We start from the raw sequence: 18,660 nt of genomic DNA on the forward strand, positions 1-18,660 counted from the left end.
ATCATAGTGCAAAAATACATGAAATTCAAGGCCAAGCTAATGTAATATAAATGTCTTTGGAACTCAAATCAACTGAGAAACTCTTTCATTACATAAATATAAAATGAATTATATATTTCAAAGAAAAAAAATGTATTATATATGAAATGTATGTATTTTACATTCAAAAGATGTGAAATGAGTTCTATATAAATGAATATAAATGCATCATGCGTCAAATGTATTTGTTTTGAGCTGAAATTTACAAACAAATAAAAAAAGAAAGTCTTTAAATCCAACTAAAGTTTGATGTTTTATTTCCAAATTCTTTATCTTTTGCAAACTTTCTTCATTTTTATCCCTATTTCCTTACTATCCTATCATGAGATATTGGAGTCTATTAAAACAATATCTTAAATCTCTACATACTATTGCCCAAGGCCATTTATTTCCCTACTATTGTGACTCTGTCTTCTGGCCAAGTAACAACTTCTCTGATACCATGTGGAGCGGAGGAATTAGTTAAAGGATGTGTCTGGAGCAGGAATGGAGCAATTAGTGAAAGGATGTGTATGGAGTACAAGCAAACGCTACATGTAAATTGGAATTCTTAAGTGATATGAAGTGGGGGAATTAGTGAAATGATGCATATGGAGCATAAGGTAAACAATGCATAGCAGGTAAAAAGTGATTCTCTTTCTATTTTTCTAAAATTTCTATGTTTTTGTCTCTCAAATTCTCTTGTTACTTCAATTCTTCTGTAAGTATCAAGAATAAACTCAGAAGAATACCAATTAACGTAAAGAAAATCACAAGTTCTCATCAATGAATTATGAATTTACAATGAATTTGATTGTAACTTAATAGAAAAGGACTAATGAGTTCTTGCATTCTCAGATGAGATTTAATTTTATACACGAGTTGATGTTGTTTGGCTTGGTTTTTTTATTTGTCTAATTTGTTTCTCGTCCCTTTCCTCTTGTTAGGACTAGCTTCTGAATTTGTTTAATTTTAGTTACGATATACCTACTTAAAATTGTTTCTAGTTCAGGCATGAATTTTGGCCATCTCATGTATGAAGGATCAACCTCTTACTACTAACACCCAGGCATGTTTGTGGATTACTAGGACTAGAACAGATGATTTCGGTTTCGGTTCATTAGTTAAGGAGACTGAAATCAAATAGCATAAGTCATTAATTTCGATTTAATTCAATTTGGATTAAATACAATAATTGAACACTTCACCATTCAAGCTTGTTGTAACAATCCAGAAACTGAAAATGAAGCAGCATTGGTAACTTCCACATTTGCAGAAAGTCCTCCACAGGTCATTTTACAATTGTGGGAATGTGTGTCCCATCCATCAATCAAACACAACAATATGCCCAATAAATTGAACTAAATGCCAAAAAGGAGGCAGAACAAAGTTTTGCCAATTCCTCATAATGCAAGTCGGATCCGAAGGAAAGCACACCGAAAAATAGTAAAGCCACACACGCATAGATATTAGATTGTTGACAAGGTATTCAGGCTTCAGGAACAGAAGCTGCTGCACGTTTCATTGATGCACACTTGATAAGATGATTGTAGCTTCCCTTCTCCTTGAAAAGTTGGGAGAAATGATGTTTGCAATACAAAACACCCTCAAGGGCTGCATAATTTGACGGGGATAAGGAACACCCACCATGAGAGCATTTGAAACATGACTTGTGATAGGCCTGGCTCTCCACTGTTACCTGTAGTTTTAGGTGGAACCAACCTTCATTATAATTACAAACTACATTTTTTTTTGGATGGCCTACAACCAGAAATCACTAAGAAAGACGAAGAAATAAATTTAAAACAAAAATATATGCCTTTCCATTTCATAAAAAGTTTACACCAGTTCACCAAAATAAGCATGTCCAATTCCATAAATATCTAACATTTGATTTTGATGCTTAGAGCACCATTCATGCCAGAAACATTTTTCCTCACAAAGAAGATTTAATTAACAAATAACATTTCTTCAAAAAAATAATTTTCTCTACCTATTTCAGGGAAACTTCAATTTTCAAAAATAAATGTCATTTTCTGAAATGCTCAAATTCATAGAGAGAGGACTTATAAGATTCTCAAAGAAATAATCCAACACTCCATCAATCACCACTACAAAATGCTATTGGCTGACATTAATTATTTTTGATAGCTTGTGCTAGCTGGAATTCACCATTTCTTGTGTAGTTTCTCTCTAATTCAAATAGATTAAAACCAAAAATAGAGTCCTTCTAAATCCAAAATTCTCATAGTACTCCTCGTTGAAGAAAGAAATTTTTAATTTTTGGAAACAGAAAGAATATTCGTTCTAGTCTAATTCAAATGCCAGAAATTAATTTACAGTTGGTTTTCATTATTACAAACAAATAATAGAAAATTATTCAGTTCTTTATAAATTTTATCCAAAGAAAATATTTTCTAGGACATTATTTCTCCTAAACCACCAACATTTAAAAAAAACAAATATGTATATATTATGTAGTTGCAGCCCAAATCTCAATTTACTTGATAGAAACAAAAACCCGGATAGGTACCTTCTTTATGTCCTTCAGAAAGTTAGTGGAAGCCCTCTAACCGAAGATCTAATAACAGAGTTATCTCTAATCCATTTCGCACAAGCCTCTTATAGATGGTAGTATGGTACAGCATAAAAAAAGATAAAGAGGGGACACTTTTATGAGATATTAATATATAAATCCATCTTGATAGCAGATTAATGCTTGTTTTATAGGAAACTATTTGGGAATCTGACAGATGAACCTGTTAATACTTGGCAAATGCCTATACAAAAGCTCATTGGTGAACTTTTTCCAAAAGCTTAGAGTTGGGACTGGGGAAGTAGATGAATGCTAGTAATAGAGGCAGCTGAAAATTTAACCCACAAGAAACCAAATGTCAAGCAACTTGAGAATTGAGGCAATCAAAGTCAAAGAAAAGTGCTCCTTAAAGGCTTCATGCAGGTGACTGCTGAATGCCTTCCAATAACATAAACTGAAAAAAAAAAAAAGAATTCCGAGATTCTTGCATGCACAATCATACTCAAATCAACTATGCTTTTATCTCAAAAATTTGGGGTCGCCTATATGGATTCGTTTTCTCCACTCTAAACGATTTTGAGTTAAATCCTCAGTAATGTGTAATGCTTCCAGGTCAAGTTGTACTATTCTCCTCCAAATCAATTTAGGTCTACCCCTTTTTTTCTTTCTATCCTCTAACCTAATGTGCTCTACTTGCTAACTGGAGCTTCCGTATGTCTACGCTTCACATGATCAAACCACCTCAATCTCTCTTCTCTCAACTTATCTTCAATTGGCACCACTCCTACCTTTTCTCTAATACTCTAATTATGGACTTTATCTAGTCTACTATGATCACTCATCCACCTTAACATTCTCATCTCTGCAACTCTTATCTTAGTCGCATACAACTTTTTCAGTGCCCAACACTCACTACCATATAACATAGCCTGTCGTATGACTGTACGGTAAAGTTTTCCTTTCAACTTATTGGGAATCTTACGATCACATAAAACTACCGTGGTACATCTCCACTTTAACCATCCGGCTTTAATCCTATGACTAACATCCTCCTCACATCCCACATCTGCTTGAATGACTGAGCCTAGATATTTAAAGTGATTACTTTGGGACAATACCACTCCATTCAAACTAACTACTTTCCTATCACCAGTTTGACCTTCACTGAACTTGCAATGCATGTATTCTGTTTTCGTTCTACTTAACTTAAAACCCTTTAACTCTAGAGTACTTCTCTAAAACTCCAGCTTTCTATTGACTCATTCTCGTGTTTCATCTATCAGAACAATATCATCCGCAAACATCATGCACCAAGGAATACTCTCTTGTATATGTTTCGTCAATTCATCTAAAACTAATGTAAAAAGGTAAGAGCTTATGGTTAATCCTTAGTGTAATCCAATTGAGATCGGAAAATCTTTTGTGTCTCCTCCCACTGTGCGCACAATAGTAGTTACTCTTTCATACATATCTTTCAACACTTGTATGTACCTAATAGATACCCTCTTTTGTTCTAACACATTCCATAAAACATCTCTTGGAACACTATCATAAGCCTTCTCCAAATCAATAAAAACCATGTGTAGATCTTTCTTCACATCTCTATATTTCTCCATCAAGTTTCTAATGAGAAAAATCGCTTCCATAGTTGAACGACCGTGCATGAAACCAAATTGATTGAGAGAGATAGAAGTATCATGACGTAGTCGATGCTCCACAGCTCTCTTCCACAACTTCATAGTATGGCTCATGAGTTTAATTCCCCTATAGTTTGAGCAACTCTGTATGTCTCCCTTATTTTTAAAAATAGGTACTAAGATACTCCTCTTCCATTCATCAGGCATTTTCTTTGAGTTTAGAATCTTATTAAATAATTTAGTTAACCATGACACTCCCATATCTCCCAAACACTTCCATATTTCAATTGGTATTTCATCGGGTCCACAGGCTTTGCCCACTTTCATTCTCTTAAGTACTTCATTGACTTCTAAAGATCTAATCCTTCTAGTATAATTTACATTCTTTTCTATTGTTCTATAATCTATATTCACGCTATTACCATTTTGACTATTATTAAAGAGATCATTAAAATAATTTCTCCATCTTTCTTTAATATTCTCATCTTTCACCAACACTTTTCCTTCTTTATCCTTAATGCACCTACCTTGATTGAGATCTTGACATTTCCTTTCTCTCCTCCTTGCTAATCTATAAATATCTTTCTCCCCTTCTTTAATTTCAAGTTTCTCATATAACTTTTCAAAGGCTTGTGCTCTTGCTTGACTAACTGCCTTTTTTGCCTCTTTCTTTGCTATCTTGTACTGTTCATATGCCTCATTACTATCACATTTAGGTAATTTCTTATACCATTCCCCTTTTCTCTTCACTGCCTTTTGTACTTCCTCATTCCACCACCATCTCTCTTTTGAGGGTGGTCCATATCCTTTAGACTCTCCAAGTACTTTTCTAGCTACTTCTCTAATCTTTGATGCCATCTGCATCCACATATCATTGGCCTCCATATCCAGCTTCCATACTTCGGACTCGAGAAGCTCATTTTTGAACTTCACTTGCTTTACTCCTTTGAACTTCCACCACTTTGTTCGAGCTACACTATTTCTTCTGACCTTACTTGAATTGTTCCTAAACTTGACATCCAAGACCACCAACCGATATTGACTTGTTAAAGCCTCTCCTGGAATGATCTTGCAATCCTTGTATAAAGTTCTATTTGTCTTCCTAATTAAGAGGAAGTCGATTTGGCTTCTATGTTGCCCACTTTTGAAAGTCACTAAATGTGACTCTCTTTTTATAAAATAAGTATTTGCTAGTATTAAGTCGTATGCCATAATAAAATCCAGGATGTTTTTCCCTCCTCATTTCGACTTCCAAAATCAAAACCTCCATGAACATTCTCATAACCTTGTCTATCAATTCCTACATGCCCATTCAAATCTCCACCAATGAAAACATTCTCTTCATTCGGTATGCTTTGTATTAAATCATCTATATCTTTCCAAAACCTTTGTTTACTCTCACTGTCTAGTCCTATTTGTGGGGCATAAGCACTAACTATATTTATTGTTTCTCCTTCTAGTACTAACTTTACTAGTATAATTTTATCTCCTACTCTTTTCACAACTATTACTACGTCTTTCAATGTCTTGTCTATGATTATGCCCTCTCCGTTCTTGTTTCTCTCCTTTCCGATAAACCACAGTTTGTACCCTGAATTACCCTATTCCTTACTTTACTCTCCTACCCATTTAGTCTCCTGAATGCAAGCAATATTCACCCTTCTCCTTTCCAAGGTATCCACAAGCTCCATTAATTTTCCTGTAAGTGATCCAACATTCCAAGTACTAACCCTGCATGCACAATCATAAAAAAAAAAAAGACTAATAGCATTCTTTTAGAATACCACACTGCAATTTTTTCTTTTGTGAATATATCATTCTGAAAAAGGGATCCCCAATGAACAAAGCTCCTTGCTTTGCAAGGGTTAGGGCAGGGTTGTCTTCTCCTCTAATTTTGTGCAAAAAGGCTGTTTCCACAACTCCAACATGTGACCAGAGGAGCAACCTGACTATTGTACTAAAATTCAATGCCCATTTTAGCAGAACTATAAGAAACTTTAAGGGATGCAGTTTATTTCATTTATGACTACATCTTTTAAAAAAGAATAACTGCACTATAGGAATCTCCCAGGAAAAAAGGACTGTAATATTAACACCCCACTATTAAAGGCAAAGCACAAAAGGAACATATGCTGAGAGGAGTGATCTATCAATAGTCAAGCAACTTAAACAGTCAGTTAAGGTCAAATTGGAATGGCCTTTTAATACATGGGAGATGCATATTTCCAGATCTTTTAAGCAAGTAAACATAACTTATGTTATTATTTGTAATTTGATTAGCCCTTAATCAATGGGTTTACATCATAAAGGATAGGCATATTTTTATTGTCATAAAGAGATGTATTATTCAATGCTGCTGTCATCTGAATCTGCTAAATCCATTTCTCCTCTCACCAAGTTAACAATATCATTATATATGATCAAATTCCCCTCATGCCAGAATTATGCATTAAGCTCTATGATCTTCATGCCTAGCTATGTATGTGTGTGTTGCCCCAATATTGTGACTTCTCAAATAAGACCTAATATTGTTGTCTCAAAATATTTATTCTTAGTTAGACCTCATTCATATTGACTTCATAAGCTAGAAATTCCAGGAAGGCCTCAATCAACCAAAGAAAACCTTAATGAGTCCAGCACTCAAGATCTCAAACTAGAGAAAAATTTCAGGCAACCATACACGCATGATATCACAGAAAATGACATTTTTTTAATCTTCATCAAATCATACCTTCTCAAGTGGATAAGCAGTTTTACCACAAGTAGCACACTTTTCTTGTGTCCCAGAAAACATGCTAGCAGCTTTACTAGGTGACCTTGTCTGAAATTAGAAAAAGCTATGGAGAATCAGAGATCAAGCAACATATCACAACCCCATATGCGGAAATGCACCAATCATAAACAAATATATAAATACATGTAGCGTTTGGGAGAAATGTTTACCAGTTCAGGAGTTAACTTCTCAGCCGACTTTGCAGCTGTTGAAAATGAAATTAATTGCAATTAAACATATTAAACCAAAATGATTTCAGCAATTGAATAAAAAATTTTAGCTTAGCAAGGATAAGAGACTTACGTGATTGAAAATTCTTGTTGAAGTTACCCGTCTCCTTGAACAGCTGCTCGAAGTGAGGCTTACAGTATAGTACACCTTCCATCGAGGAATAATTGCTCAGCTGAAAATATGAATCACATAATCTAATAAGCTCAAACACAGATATAGTATATATAAATCATTGGGCAAAATCTGGGTATATAATATGGACAGGTCCCTCTAATAAATTATGGATTCCAAAACTTGGGAAAATGCTATTAACTAAATGCTGGTAATGGGATTTGTCAATTGTAAACAATTCTTTCTGAAGCTAATCTCTAATAAAAATGGTTGATTTAGAAAGGCAAGAGAAAAGGAAATAAGAAGATCTAATCAGGAATCACCAGCATACTGTAAGGCATAAGCTAAGATCTTCAACAAACAAGGAAAAAGGGACATTAGATAATACCACCTGCTTTCACATAATCAGTGTTAATAGGTTGCTTGGTCAACTAGGTTCTAGTAGTATGTTAAACAACCAACCATACCACCATTGTAAATGACTGGGGGAAAGAAAAAAGGAAAAAGAAGAAGAAAAGAAAAATGACGAAGGTGATATGAACTATATTCACCATTGCATTAACAAAAGAGCAGAAAATAAGCTAAGACAAAGATTAAGATGTTAGTACCTTTAAAGTGCCTTTGCAGTGAAAGCACTTAAAGCAAGACTTATGATAAGGAACACCGTCCGCAGATAGAAGTTCCATGGGATATACAGTCTTCTCACAAGCCTTGCATTTCTGCTGGGTACCAGTAAAGGACATTGTAGCTGCTAAAGAATGTGTATATGTCTTAGATCTGACTGTTTTTTACGTCTCCAAGATTACCTATTAATGAAGAAAAAAAAATCCAGATCAGTTTTGCTAAAACATTTCTCTCTCAAACAATCTTCACTTTGCTAATAAATCAAATATAACAAGACCAAAAAACAATATTAGAAAGCTTTTGGATTTCGACTTGAAATTGACATCATACGAGACTCAGAGAAGGTAAAATATTCAATCTTTACTTTCTGGGTGTTATTAACAATGAAATATAAACCTCAAGACACAATTTTTACTACCGATCTGAGAACCCAAAAGAAGAATAAAGAAAAAGAAAATGCAAGAACTTAAATGAAAACAGCTCAGCTAAATCCCAAATAACTAATCTAATAAGAGGTAAAAACACACAAGCGAAAATGTGTTAAGATCTGGAACTAGAAAAAACAAGAAAATGGGATAAAAATCTCAATTGAAAAGAGCATACCTAAATGGAAGAAGAAGAAAACTTGGGCTGAAACAGTCGATCTGAGAGTCAAAGAAAGAGAAAGAGACCCGCAAAAGGAAGAAGAAATGGAATGAAAGTGAGAGAGTCAAAGAGGCATTAAGCTGTCTTTAAAGAAGGGAAAGAAAAAAAAAAAAAGAAAAAACGGAAGTACAAAGAAAGAGAGAGAGGGGAGCGGAGATTGAGCACTTTTTGCAGCCAAGGGATAGAGAGAAGTGGATGATGACACAGAGAAATATCAATTCTTCGGTGGAAGCAGTTGGGCTCCACATTTCATAACACAACCTCAACCAAAACTTCTATTTCCATGTGTTTGTCTGGTTCAACGAACTCGACTGATGGCATGGCGCGGCTTCTATTCTCCCTTGTTTCTGATAATTTTTACACCCTCATATTCACTTTTTTCAGATAATATTTTAGCTAATATGTAATTACAGCCTAACCTGCTAATATTAATCGCTTCCATAGCTATTAGTTATTTTATAAATAATTAATTATTAAATATTAATTATTAATAATTAATTATTTATATAATAATTTAAAATAAAAATATTTAATAAAAATAATTATTAAATTAATAATTAAATATAAAAATAGTGATATAATTTTATTAATTTTAAGTAAAATATTTTTTAAATTTTTAAATATTAGAAACAGTAAATGCTATAGCAAAGCTATTAGGGAATATGCCCTGCATTAAACGTTACAATTTAAGATCATATAATTGAATATTTAAGATAGGAAGCAATTATAATTAAAATTTTAAAATCAATTTAAAAAATTTTAAATTTTATCTATTTGTAGCTGTGAATTATAATTAAGAAAAAGTAGAAAAAAATTATAATTAATGTAATTTATTGAAGAGCAAAATTTTTTAAAGAATGTATCCTCACTTTTTAACCACTAAATTAATGAATATGTCAGATTTTGGCACCTTATTCTTTTTACTACCTCATTTAATCTTTAAAATGCATTTATACATTTTTATTAGAGTAATTCAAATATTATTAAGTTAAAACTAATCTAAAAAATTAAAATTCATGTGAAAATTTCATATATAATGAAAAATTAAAAAGAAAGTAATGCATAAAAAAAATAAAATCATTCAAATTAAAAGAGAAGTAAATTGTTTTATTTGTACACAATTGGTAAATTATAAAAATTAATTTTTAAAAAAAAATTATAAAAAGTAAATTTTCATCATTAGCCCCATATCAAAATGATAATTAGATTATTTTTTTATAAAAGTAATCCTTTATGGTTTCATTCTATAATTTTCTAACTAAAGAGAGAAAAAAATGAGATTAAATAAAAAAGATTTTAAAGTTTAAAAATTAAATTTGATATATTTTTTTTGTTTATATACAGTAAAAAAATTGAGAAAGTACGACTCAAATCTAAATATGTCAAGTGAGTTATATATCTTTAATTACTGAATTATACCAAATTAGACAAATATGATTTTAGAAAACTAATAACATTGTAAATTTGTATTAAAATATGAATATGATCATCTATAAATTGCATATATTGATGGTGCAAATCAATCCAAATAACAATATCAATTTTTTTTTTAAATATCATTAAAATAAGATGCAATTGCAAATTGAGAATATGTAATGTGGCAATTGCATGAGATTTTTCTTTATGAGAGATGAATAATACCAATAATAAAGTGAAGAATAAAGATTGAAAAGAACGGGCCAATGGAGGATCACTGAGTCTTCACCAATGCTTAAATTGCAAGCAAACAGAGCATCCATCCTCTTGAAGCCTATGATGGGGAAGAAAAGATGGAGCTCTTTATTACCTCAAACTAGAGGTCACCACCGTTAGGTTTGGAATCCAAATTCGTCTGATTTTAGGTCGAATCAAAATCAATTAAAATTAAATTAATTAAAATTAAATTAAAATTAATAAATTTAATTTCAGATTAAAATCTAACTAAATCGAAATTAAAATTATAACTAAAACTGGAACTAAAAATAAAATTGAATTGAAAAAGACCCTTAAATCCGATTTCAGTTATCATAATTATAAAATCAAATTTGTCAATCTGATTATGATTTTGACTCGAAACCGAGCCACATCCGGCATACCTCAAAGCTGGTAGAGATTTCAGCTAAGGCATCTACATCTAAGCTAAGTAGAAGAAATTTTCTATCTTTATCATGGCTGCTGGTGACATTGAAAGTGATTTTTTGGGCGTGGAGGATGGAGCTCCGTCTTTATTTGCTACATACCACCAAGTTAAGGTTCAAGTGATACATGGATGCCAGAATATATTGTTGCTTCATTGTGATTGCATCCTTAGGCAAAATTTATATATAGTAGTTTGATTAAACATTACTTGAGGAAATTAATAGAAACTGTAGATGACAGTATGCTCTCCAACAGAACTTTAATTCATGATATCATCTGAGTTAGGGGCGGCAAAAGGAAAAGATGAACAATTAGATAATGCTCAGAGGGCTATAAGTCCTGGATTATAGACTCTCAATGAGGCACCTATTCAAACCAGAATTCGTGGGGTGCAAAAAGTAACATACAATTGAGCAATTAAGCCTCAATTTCGAATCACTTACTCCAATCAATCCTTGATTAACTGCAATCAAACAATTCCTGATTTAAAGAATGCACAGAATTAGGATATAAAGAAATTGGGATGTGCTTATGTTACAGTGTATTAGGTTACAAGTTAAAATCCTAACACTCTCCACCCTTTAAAAAAGGATTTCCTACATACTCAAAATAAAAAAATAAAAAATAAAAAAAAAGGGGGAGGCAGCAGCAGAGATAAGGAACAATTTGTCAAAGAGAACCTTTCTATCCATCTTGTTAGGCTGACAAACAATTGGCATAGAACTCTTCCCATGCATAATCAAAATGCAAATACCAATGAATCAAGGAATTTCCATCCAAACATGATACAGATACCTTAATTGACTAAGAAGCACATCAAGGTAAAATCCAATCTTATAGATTTCGGGTGCTTAAACCAGTCCTGTAAGGTTTTTTAGCCCTTACCCCTGACTACTATTGGTCTCATTTTCAATGTTTGCATTTCCTGGATTAACAAATCCGCTTTTGTACAAAAGGTGCAATTCATGAAAATATGGGCAAGTCTTACTGTTTTCGTGCCGCTTCTTTCCCCCACTTTCCATTGATTTTCTGAAGTACTTGTTGATGTTTTCCCATTTCTCTTTACACTTCTTTGCAGTTCGGTTATAGCCCATATTGCACATTCCAACAGATATCTCATCCCAAATATTAGAGCATTTGGTGCCCATAGCTCGGAACTTCTGTTCCAAAGCAGTTCGTAGCATTATAAGGGCTTGTACTTCAGCCTCTGGCCATCTTCTATTACTTGGATCACACTTGAAATCATTTTGAATGGAAATACTGCTTGCATCTTTTTCTCCATGTTTCTCTGCATGTGAGGTGATTGCTGTTAAAGGTTGAGGGATTTCAATTTTATCGCCCATCACATTCTGAATAAGGGAAATGAGGGCTATGTTACGAGCATTCTCTTGGGCCCTTAGCTCTTCGTCCCTTCTCATCCTCTCTCTCTCCTGCTGTTTCCAAGCTTCTTCTCTTATCATTCTTTCCCTCTCTATCCTCTCCATCGTCTCTATCAACTGCTTATGCATCTGCTCTTGCTTCTCCATGACCTTTGATACCAAGTTTTCCAAAAAATCCTTAAGTTTTTCCCTAGTTCTTCTTTTTCTCTTCCGACTAACACATCCCTTAATGATGCCTGCTGATGAATCATCATCTGAAAATGAACTGAAACACAAAAGACTCCATTAATAAAGTTGGTTTGTTTGTGGTCTATAATTCACAAAATGAATTTCTTATAATGATGCCCTAATGTTTGGATTAAAGTAATGCTTTGATTCGTGCCATCACACAAATTACCAAACATTCTGTACTCTGCACCTATTAACTTCTTTGATTTTTCAACTAAATGACCCATAATTTAGCCCTTCATCAACTTTTCCTATCAAGTCCTTAAGCCATAGTCGTTTTCTATTTAAGCCCTTGAATTTTTTTCAATTCCATCTTATCAAGTCCTTATTTAAATGGTGTTAAATCAAAAATCTAATAGGATGAAGAAAAATTAAAAAAAATAAATCTAGGGTTCAATAGAAAATGATTTGGGTTTAAGGGCTCAATAGCAAAAGCCTTCAAAGTTCAGGGCTTAACTTATGGTTTTTTCCTACAACTTATTCTCAGAAAGGTTCCAACACACACACTGTACAGAAGTTACCATGAAATGCATGTAGAAACCATAGCAAACCATGAAATGCAGTGAGAATTCGATAAGGTGACCTAAAACATCCCATTAAAAATGGAGCAAACCATAACAGACAAACGTAAGTGTAATTATAATTGCAATCAAAATGGTTTATGAAAAATCCAAAATCAACACTGCCAAACAATCATTTTCAAGAGCTCCTTCTAAAATTGTTGTATTTGCACCATCAGAAAGCACTACAATAATTATCTTCTAACATTATGCTATCCTACAATTAATTGAAAATCTAGTGATTACATATTCATATTTTCCAGTCTTTGAAATTGATACATTAAATTATAATTTTCCATCTCCAAGCAGGAAATATCAACCCAACTAAATAAACATAGAAAGCAATAAAGCAGGCTAACGAATTCTAAACAAATAAAAACAAAAACACATATTCAAACTAATTAATTAATTTTCTTTATTCAAAGTGAATCATATCTTGGATATTCCCTAGAAAAGGAAAATTCACCTGGATTCAACCTCCAATAAACCTCTAACACCATTCGGGTGCTGATTCTCTCCACCCGCATCCGACCCAATTCCCGCCGAACTTTCCGCTACCAAACACGGAGCACCAGTAACCCCAAAGCCATTCAGCACCATCTCACTGGCCTCTGCTTTCACTGGCGGCTTGAAATACTCGCTATCCTCTCCACTAATCCCACACACCTGATCTGCCAAAAGCCCTAAATTCTCCAGTGTCCCGTCCAGCCCATCCACCAGCGGCAGATCGTTTGCCTGAGAACTCGACGGAGACCTACCGTTTGCCCTGATAGGACGGAGTTTCTGCGGCGGCAAGTTTTGACCGTCGATATCTGAAGAGTGAATCACGGCCATTGGATTGGAGATGAGAAGGTTTCCGGTTGCCTGGAAAGGAAATATGCGTTGGGCGAAGTCAGTAGTAGAGTTCGGAACTCGCCGGTCGCCGGTTAGCAGTTCCATTTCCTGGTATTATTTATTTTTTATTATTATTGTTTAAAAAAACAAAAAAAGGGAAGGAGATAAAGGTAACAGCTGCCTTGAGGGTTTTTTTTCAGATACAGGTGAAATGGCAGCTAGTAAATGGGGGAGTAAAATGGGTAAATGGGGCTCTATGAAATTACGATATTACCCTCTTGTTTCTCCATATTTATGAAATTATCCTTTGGATCATGATGTATAAGATATTGGGATCTAATTGGGCTGAAGTCGGGCCATTGAGTGGTTAAATCTGGACCTCTTATTGGGTCCGAATTGAATGGATCCGAAGATTTTAAAATATTTTTTAAAATGAAATTAATTTAAAAAAGAAATGTTAAATTGAGCTAATAAAAGAATTAAAATATAAACTCCAAATTTATTTTTTTTAATTTGACTTTTATTAAAATTAAAATTTTATAATTATCGAAATTACTAAATTAAAATTTTTGTAAGTTTGATCAAGTAGTATATGATTGTAGGAATTTACTTTTACAGGAGCTAGTTAGATTTTGGCTTTAATTCAGTGACACGCTAATTTAACAGCTCATTCTTTAGGTCACCTATTTTACATGATAATCTCACCTTTTTGTTTGAGCGTCTGAACTCTTTATATAATATTTTACTTTTATTTCAGATTTTTTCATTTAATATTTACAATGTTAATTTTAAGTCGAGTGTATTGGAAAAATCTGTGATTGGGCTTACTCTAATTTAAATTTCAACATGCATTTAAAAATCTTGGCCAGTAGGAATACTTTTGGATTGCTTAATGATTTATTATTGTGTGACACTCCCTTACTCAGTCTATAATGAAACCAAGAGGAGATGTTACATTCGGTACACAAAAGTTCCTATTTTTATGATATTATTTTTTTTTATTTTTTTACCAATTTATTTACATCATAATTTATCTGCTTTTGTTAAATGGAGAAACTATATGAATTTCTCCTAAATTTTAATAATTCACCTATTAAAATAATGTTTATAACCTATTAAATCCTCAGTTTTTATATCATTTCCATCACATAAAAATCATCAAATTTCATCAATATCCATGCTGCACCCAAGTTGCATATACATAAGAAATATATTTAATTTACAGTTTTATTACCCATCTCACGGGCTAAATTAAACTTACATCCTTATGGTTACAATCTCCAAAATAAAGTTACATAATATTTGTTACAACATAAGGTACACACACGTATGAGTAAAAATATATAATGAGGATGATGATGATACACCTACCAAAAAGTCTGAGATATGATGACTCTGAACCTTTCTGTAGATCCAATTTACCTCTTGTCAGCCTCTATCTACACTTTATCGATTATATCTGCGCAAGGAAACAAATCTTCGCGCTAAGCTAAATAGCTTAGTGGTGCACTATTAATTTAAAATAAAATAATTTTTTCTTATGCACGTTAACACATAATATACTCATAATATTCATACAAGAGTTTTTAAAAGTTTTAAAACAAATATATAATATCATGACATGAATATAGGTCAAGAAATCTATATTGGTTAATCATACCAATTTAAGAGGTTAAATGCACTTTATCATATCTTATTTGAAATCATTGTTTTTATGATCATGATTGGAAGCTTTACTCCAGTACCCATAGTAACCTATGACAGACGGTATATAGACTTGATAATGGGACTCGTGACACTGACCACTCGGTGATTATGATCAGTTTAGCATAGGCTTACATTCTCGATACTGACTATTCGGTGGCTCTGACCGGTATAACACTGACTTTCGTTTTCGGTATTGACCACTCGGTGGCTCTGACCGGTAGCATACCCATCTATCCAATCCTATACTCATTGTCTAGGCTTACTTGGCTTAACTTTCAAAATTACTATTAATTTAACATTTTTTTTTGTTCACATAATTTTCAAGATATGTGTGTCAACTTCCTCATGTCATTTCCATATTTGTATAGTCTTTGCCTTCAAGCATACTAAATACATATGCAATTTGCATTAATGAATAATATAGCAAAATCTTACTAATTCCTAAATGCATATGCAGTTTCCATCAGAAATTAGATTGAGTAAATGCAAGAATTAACTTATACTTTCTTCAAAAAAATTTTAGATTTATGTCTTAACTTTCATTTGGTTTTTGAATCACTTAATTCTGATTAATAGATCACAAGTTATGACTAAATAAGCAGGATCTGGTCATATTTGCCTTTTTCTTTTAGAATACATGGTAGTTTCTGGACAGGTCTTAGAACTCAATTTTAGTTAAGTTTTAATCATAATTTGTTAAATTGGTCTTCATAAAAGTTGTTCCTCTATGTCTTAACTTTCCAACAAGATAAGATTCGCCTTATTTGGAATTTTATACAAAGAGTTATGTCTAAATAAATAGGACATATTCAGATGCACTACTTTACTGATCATAGGACAGGTTGTAATTAGAATTTGTCATTTTGTTCTTCATGAAAGTTGTTTCTTTATGTCTTAGCATTTCAACAAATTAAGAATCACCTTATTTGGATTTTCTTAGGGTAAGTTATACCTAATTTACTCTAGACTGTTCAGAGTACACTACTCTAAGTTCTAAACTTTATAACTCAATTTCTAGCAATTATTCAAGGTATTTACACACAGAATTAGAGCAACTTATCTTTATGAAAGTTTTAGCATTATATCTTAACTTTAATTTGCCACAAGTTTCAAGTCATTTGGAATTATAACACTCAAGAAATGAACTTAAAAGTCTAGTCTGGTCAAATTCAGCCCGATTGCTTAACATATCTATTCACAAAGCATACTTCAACACAAACCAAGCAACATGATTCCAAAAAGACACTACATCATTTACACACACTAAACATCATTTTTCTATCTATAAATTAAATATTTACATTCAATTTAGCCAAAACCCCTAAATGGCATGAAAATCCTAAGCAACAAATTTTAAGAATAAATTAAGAGTGCACATACCAAAATTTAGCTTCTAATCTTTGCTTAGTTCTTCAATTTCACCTCTAATCAACTTTATTATTCTTCCCTTGTTCCTTATTAGCTTGGACCAAATTTCCTCCTTAAAGAAATTCAAGAAATTCTCATCACAAATCACATATATGCCATGATTATGACATGATAATATAAATTCATGCTTGCTAAGCTCTATTTTTCCTTACCTTAAACTTTTTTCCAATTTGATTACTTAGTAACCTTCCTCGATCCTTGAACTTTTTACTTTAACCCATTACTTAAGTGAATTTATATACCATATTCAATAGTTGATATGCTTGCAAAAATATAATGAATATAATCTATAAATTTGGGGCATTACATATTATTAGTGTAACATCCTCACTGTAGCAATTCCGTACATTCTACTGTTCTGGTTACCGGTGTTTGTCCGAACAGCTAGAATATCTGAAAAAATATTTAAACTAAAGTGAGGAACCATAATTAACTAAAATATTAATAAGAAAATTTAAGGAAAAATTTTAGAAATAAAATACAACTAAGTTAAATGAGCCGGTGCCCTAGCGATGGGTAACCTAGAGGGAAGTTGTGGTCTTTGCAACTAGAAGCCCTAAACTCAGGAGAAAATTCATAAAATAATTTTTGGGACTCCAGAGAAGAGTCATTGAGGGTTTTGTGGCATTAGAATGCCAAGAAAATGCTTAAAATTTTTTTTCAATCGGTACAGACAATTTTAGTTTGTTAAGCCAAATGGAAGGCATTTTGGTCATTTCGTCTTCAGAGATGATTTTTGGCCGACTTGTCCAGTTAAGTAAATAATTATTATGACAAAAAATATAAATAAATATTGCTAGAAATTAAATTGAAAATGAGTAGAGAAGAAAAGAAAAGAAAATGAAAAAAATGTCACATTGTGACATCACCATGAGGTCATTAAAAGTGCTCTTACCAATCACAATTGAACAAGCTATTAAAAATCAATTAAAAGGAGGTAAAATGAGGTAAAAAATGAACAAACACAATCTGCTTTCTTCCCCAAACCAAACTAGCCGAAAACCCCCTCTTCCATCCCAACCTCCATGGAAGCTTCATGTAAGCTTGAAACCACCCACCAAATCACCATGAAACCACTACTTTGCTTCACAAAAAAGTGATCTTGCATCTTGAACATCCTCTAGCTAGCAAAAAGAAGAAGGAAGAAAGAAGTTTTGGAGACTTGGAATAGTTAGCAAAAGAGGTTAGTATCCAAACTCTTACTACTTTTACTTGATTCATGCTTAATGCCATGAAATAAGTAGAAAATGTAAGAAAAACAAAGTAAAATTTATGTGTGTCCATCCCTATAATTTCAGCAGCCTAGGGGTGGTTAGGGTTTGATGAAATTACTTGAAACAAAGTGGTTATGAGCTGCCCTTGGCATGAAATGAGTGATTGAACATGTAAGAGTAAGTGAAATGCAAGTGTGATGCATGAATGGACCTTGAAAATGTGGACACTTGAACAACATTAGGGTTTGCTCTTGTAATAGTATGTTAACCTTGTAATGGTCAATTAGTGACCATTTGAATATGTGTAAGAAGGAATTGAAGTGAGTAAGGATGTTGGAGTTGAACTTAGGCATGCTGCCCTTGGTAACCTGCAGGACTGGTTATGAGTCCAGTAGGTTTGGACAGTCATAAATGGAGTTGTATAGGTCCAATTGGTGCAAGGCCAATTAGACATGAAATTAGACACATAATGACACAACTTTGGTGAAGAAACCCTACCCAGAAAATCAAACCAAATTGACCTAAAAATTGCCCTAATCCAGGTGACTTACATTCTGTCTGGGCAAAATGACCAAATGAATAGTGTTCATTCATTTGGTCATAACTCAGTGTAGAAA

General features: G+C 32.9%; 2 protein-coding genes across 2 annotated transcripts; both read right to left on the bottom strand.

Annotated features, from left to right (window-relative positions):
- Positions 1 to 1,256: 1,256 nt before the first annotated feature.
- Positions 1,257 to 8,842, bottom strand: LOC110664314 (LIM domain-containing protein WLIM2b). Its single transcript, XM_021823936.2, has 6 exons — positions 8,534 to 8,842; positions 7,915 to 8,112; positions 7,268 to 7,367; positions 7,135 to 7,169; positions 6,923 to 7,012; positions 1,257 to 1,717 (listed from the first exon to the last, which is right to left on the bottom strand). Exons 2-6 carry the CDS (start codon positions 8,047 to 8,049, stop codon positions 1,508 to 1,510), a joined length of 570 nt encoding a protein of 189 aa, XP_021679628.1. The 5' UTR covers positions 8,050 to 8,112; positions 8,534 to 8,842; the 3' UTR covers positions 1,257 to 1,507.
- A 2,516-nt stretch (positions 8,843 to 11,358) lies between these two features.
- LOC110664315 (trihelix transcription factor GTL1) lies at positions 11,359 to 14,180 on the bottom strand. Its single transcript, XM_021823938.2, has 2 exons — positions 13,327 to 14,180; positions 11,359 to 12,337 (listed from the first exon to the last, which is right to left on the bottom strand). The coding sequence occupies exons 1-2, from the start codon at positions 13,797 to 13,799 to the stop codon at positions 11,575 to 11,577; spliced, it is 1,236 nt and encodes a 411-aa protein (XP_021679630.2). The 5' UTR covers positions 13,800 to 14,180; the 3' UTR covers positions 11,359 to 11,574.
- Between the last annotated feature and the right edge of the window lie 4,480 nt (positions 14,181 to 18,660).

Source organism: Hevea brasiliensis, chromosome 8, assembly GCF_030052815.1.
Source record: "Hevea brasiliensis isolate MT/VB/25A 57/8 chromosome 8, ASM3005281v1, whole genome shotgun sequence".
NCBI classification, from domain to species: domain Eukaryota; kingdom Viridiplantae; phylum Streptophyta; class Magnoliopsida; order Malpighiales; family Euphorbiaceae; genus Hevea; species Hevea brasiliensis.

What these genes read in the sequence shown, in the direction of transcription:
- LOC110664314 (XM_021823936.2), bottom strand. Translation starts at nt 8,049, where the DNA reads ATGTCCTTTACTGGTACCCAGCAGAAATGCAAGGCTTGTGAGAAGACT. An exon ending in CAACAAGAATTTTCAATCAC is followed by an intron (nt 7,170 to 7,267) that starts GTAAGTCTCTTA and finishes CATTTTCAACAG; the next exon opens with CTGCAAAGTCGGCTGAGAAG. An exon ending in AGAAGTTAACTCCTGAACTG is followed by an intron (nt 7,013 to 7,134) that starts GTAAACATTTCT and finishes TTCTAATTTCAG; the next exon opens with ACAAGGTCACCTAGTAAAGC.
- LOC110664315 (XM_021823938.2), bottom strand. Translation starts at nt 13,799, where the DNA reads ATGGAACTGCTAACCGGCGACCGGCGAGTTCCGAACTCTACTACTGAC. An exon ending in TTATTGGAGGTTGAATCCAG is followed by an intron (nt 12,338 to 13,326) that starts GTGAATTTTCCT and finishes TTTGTGTTTCAG; the next exon opens with TTCATTTTCAGATGATGATT.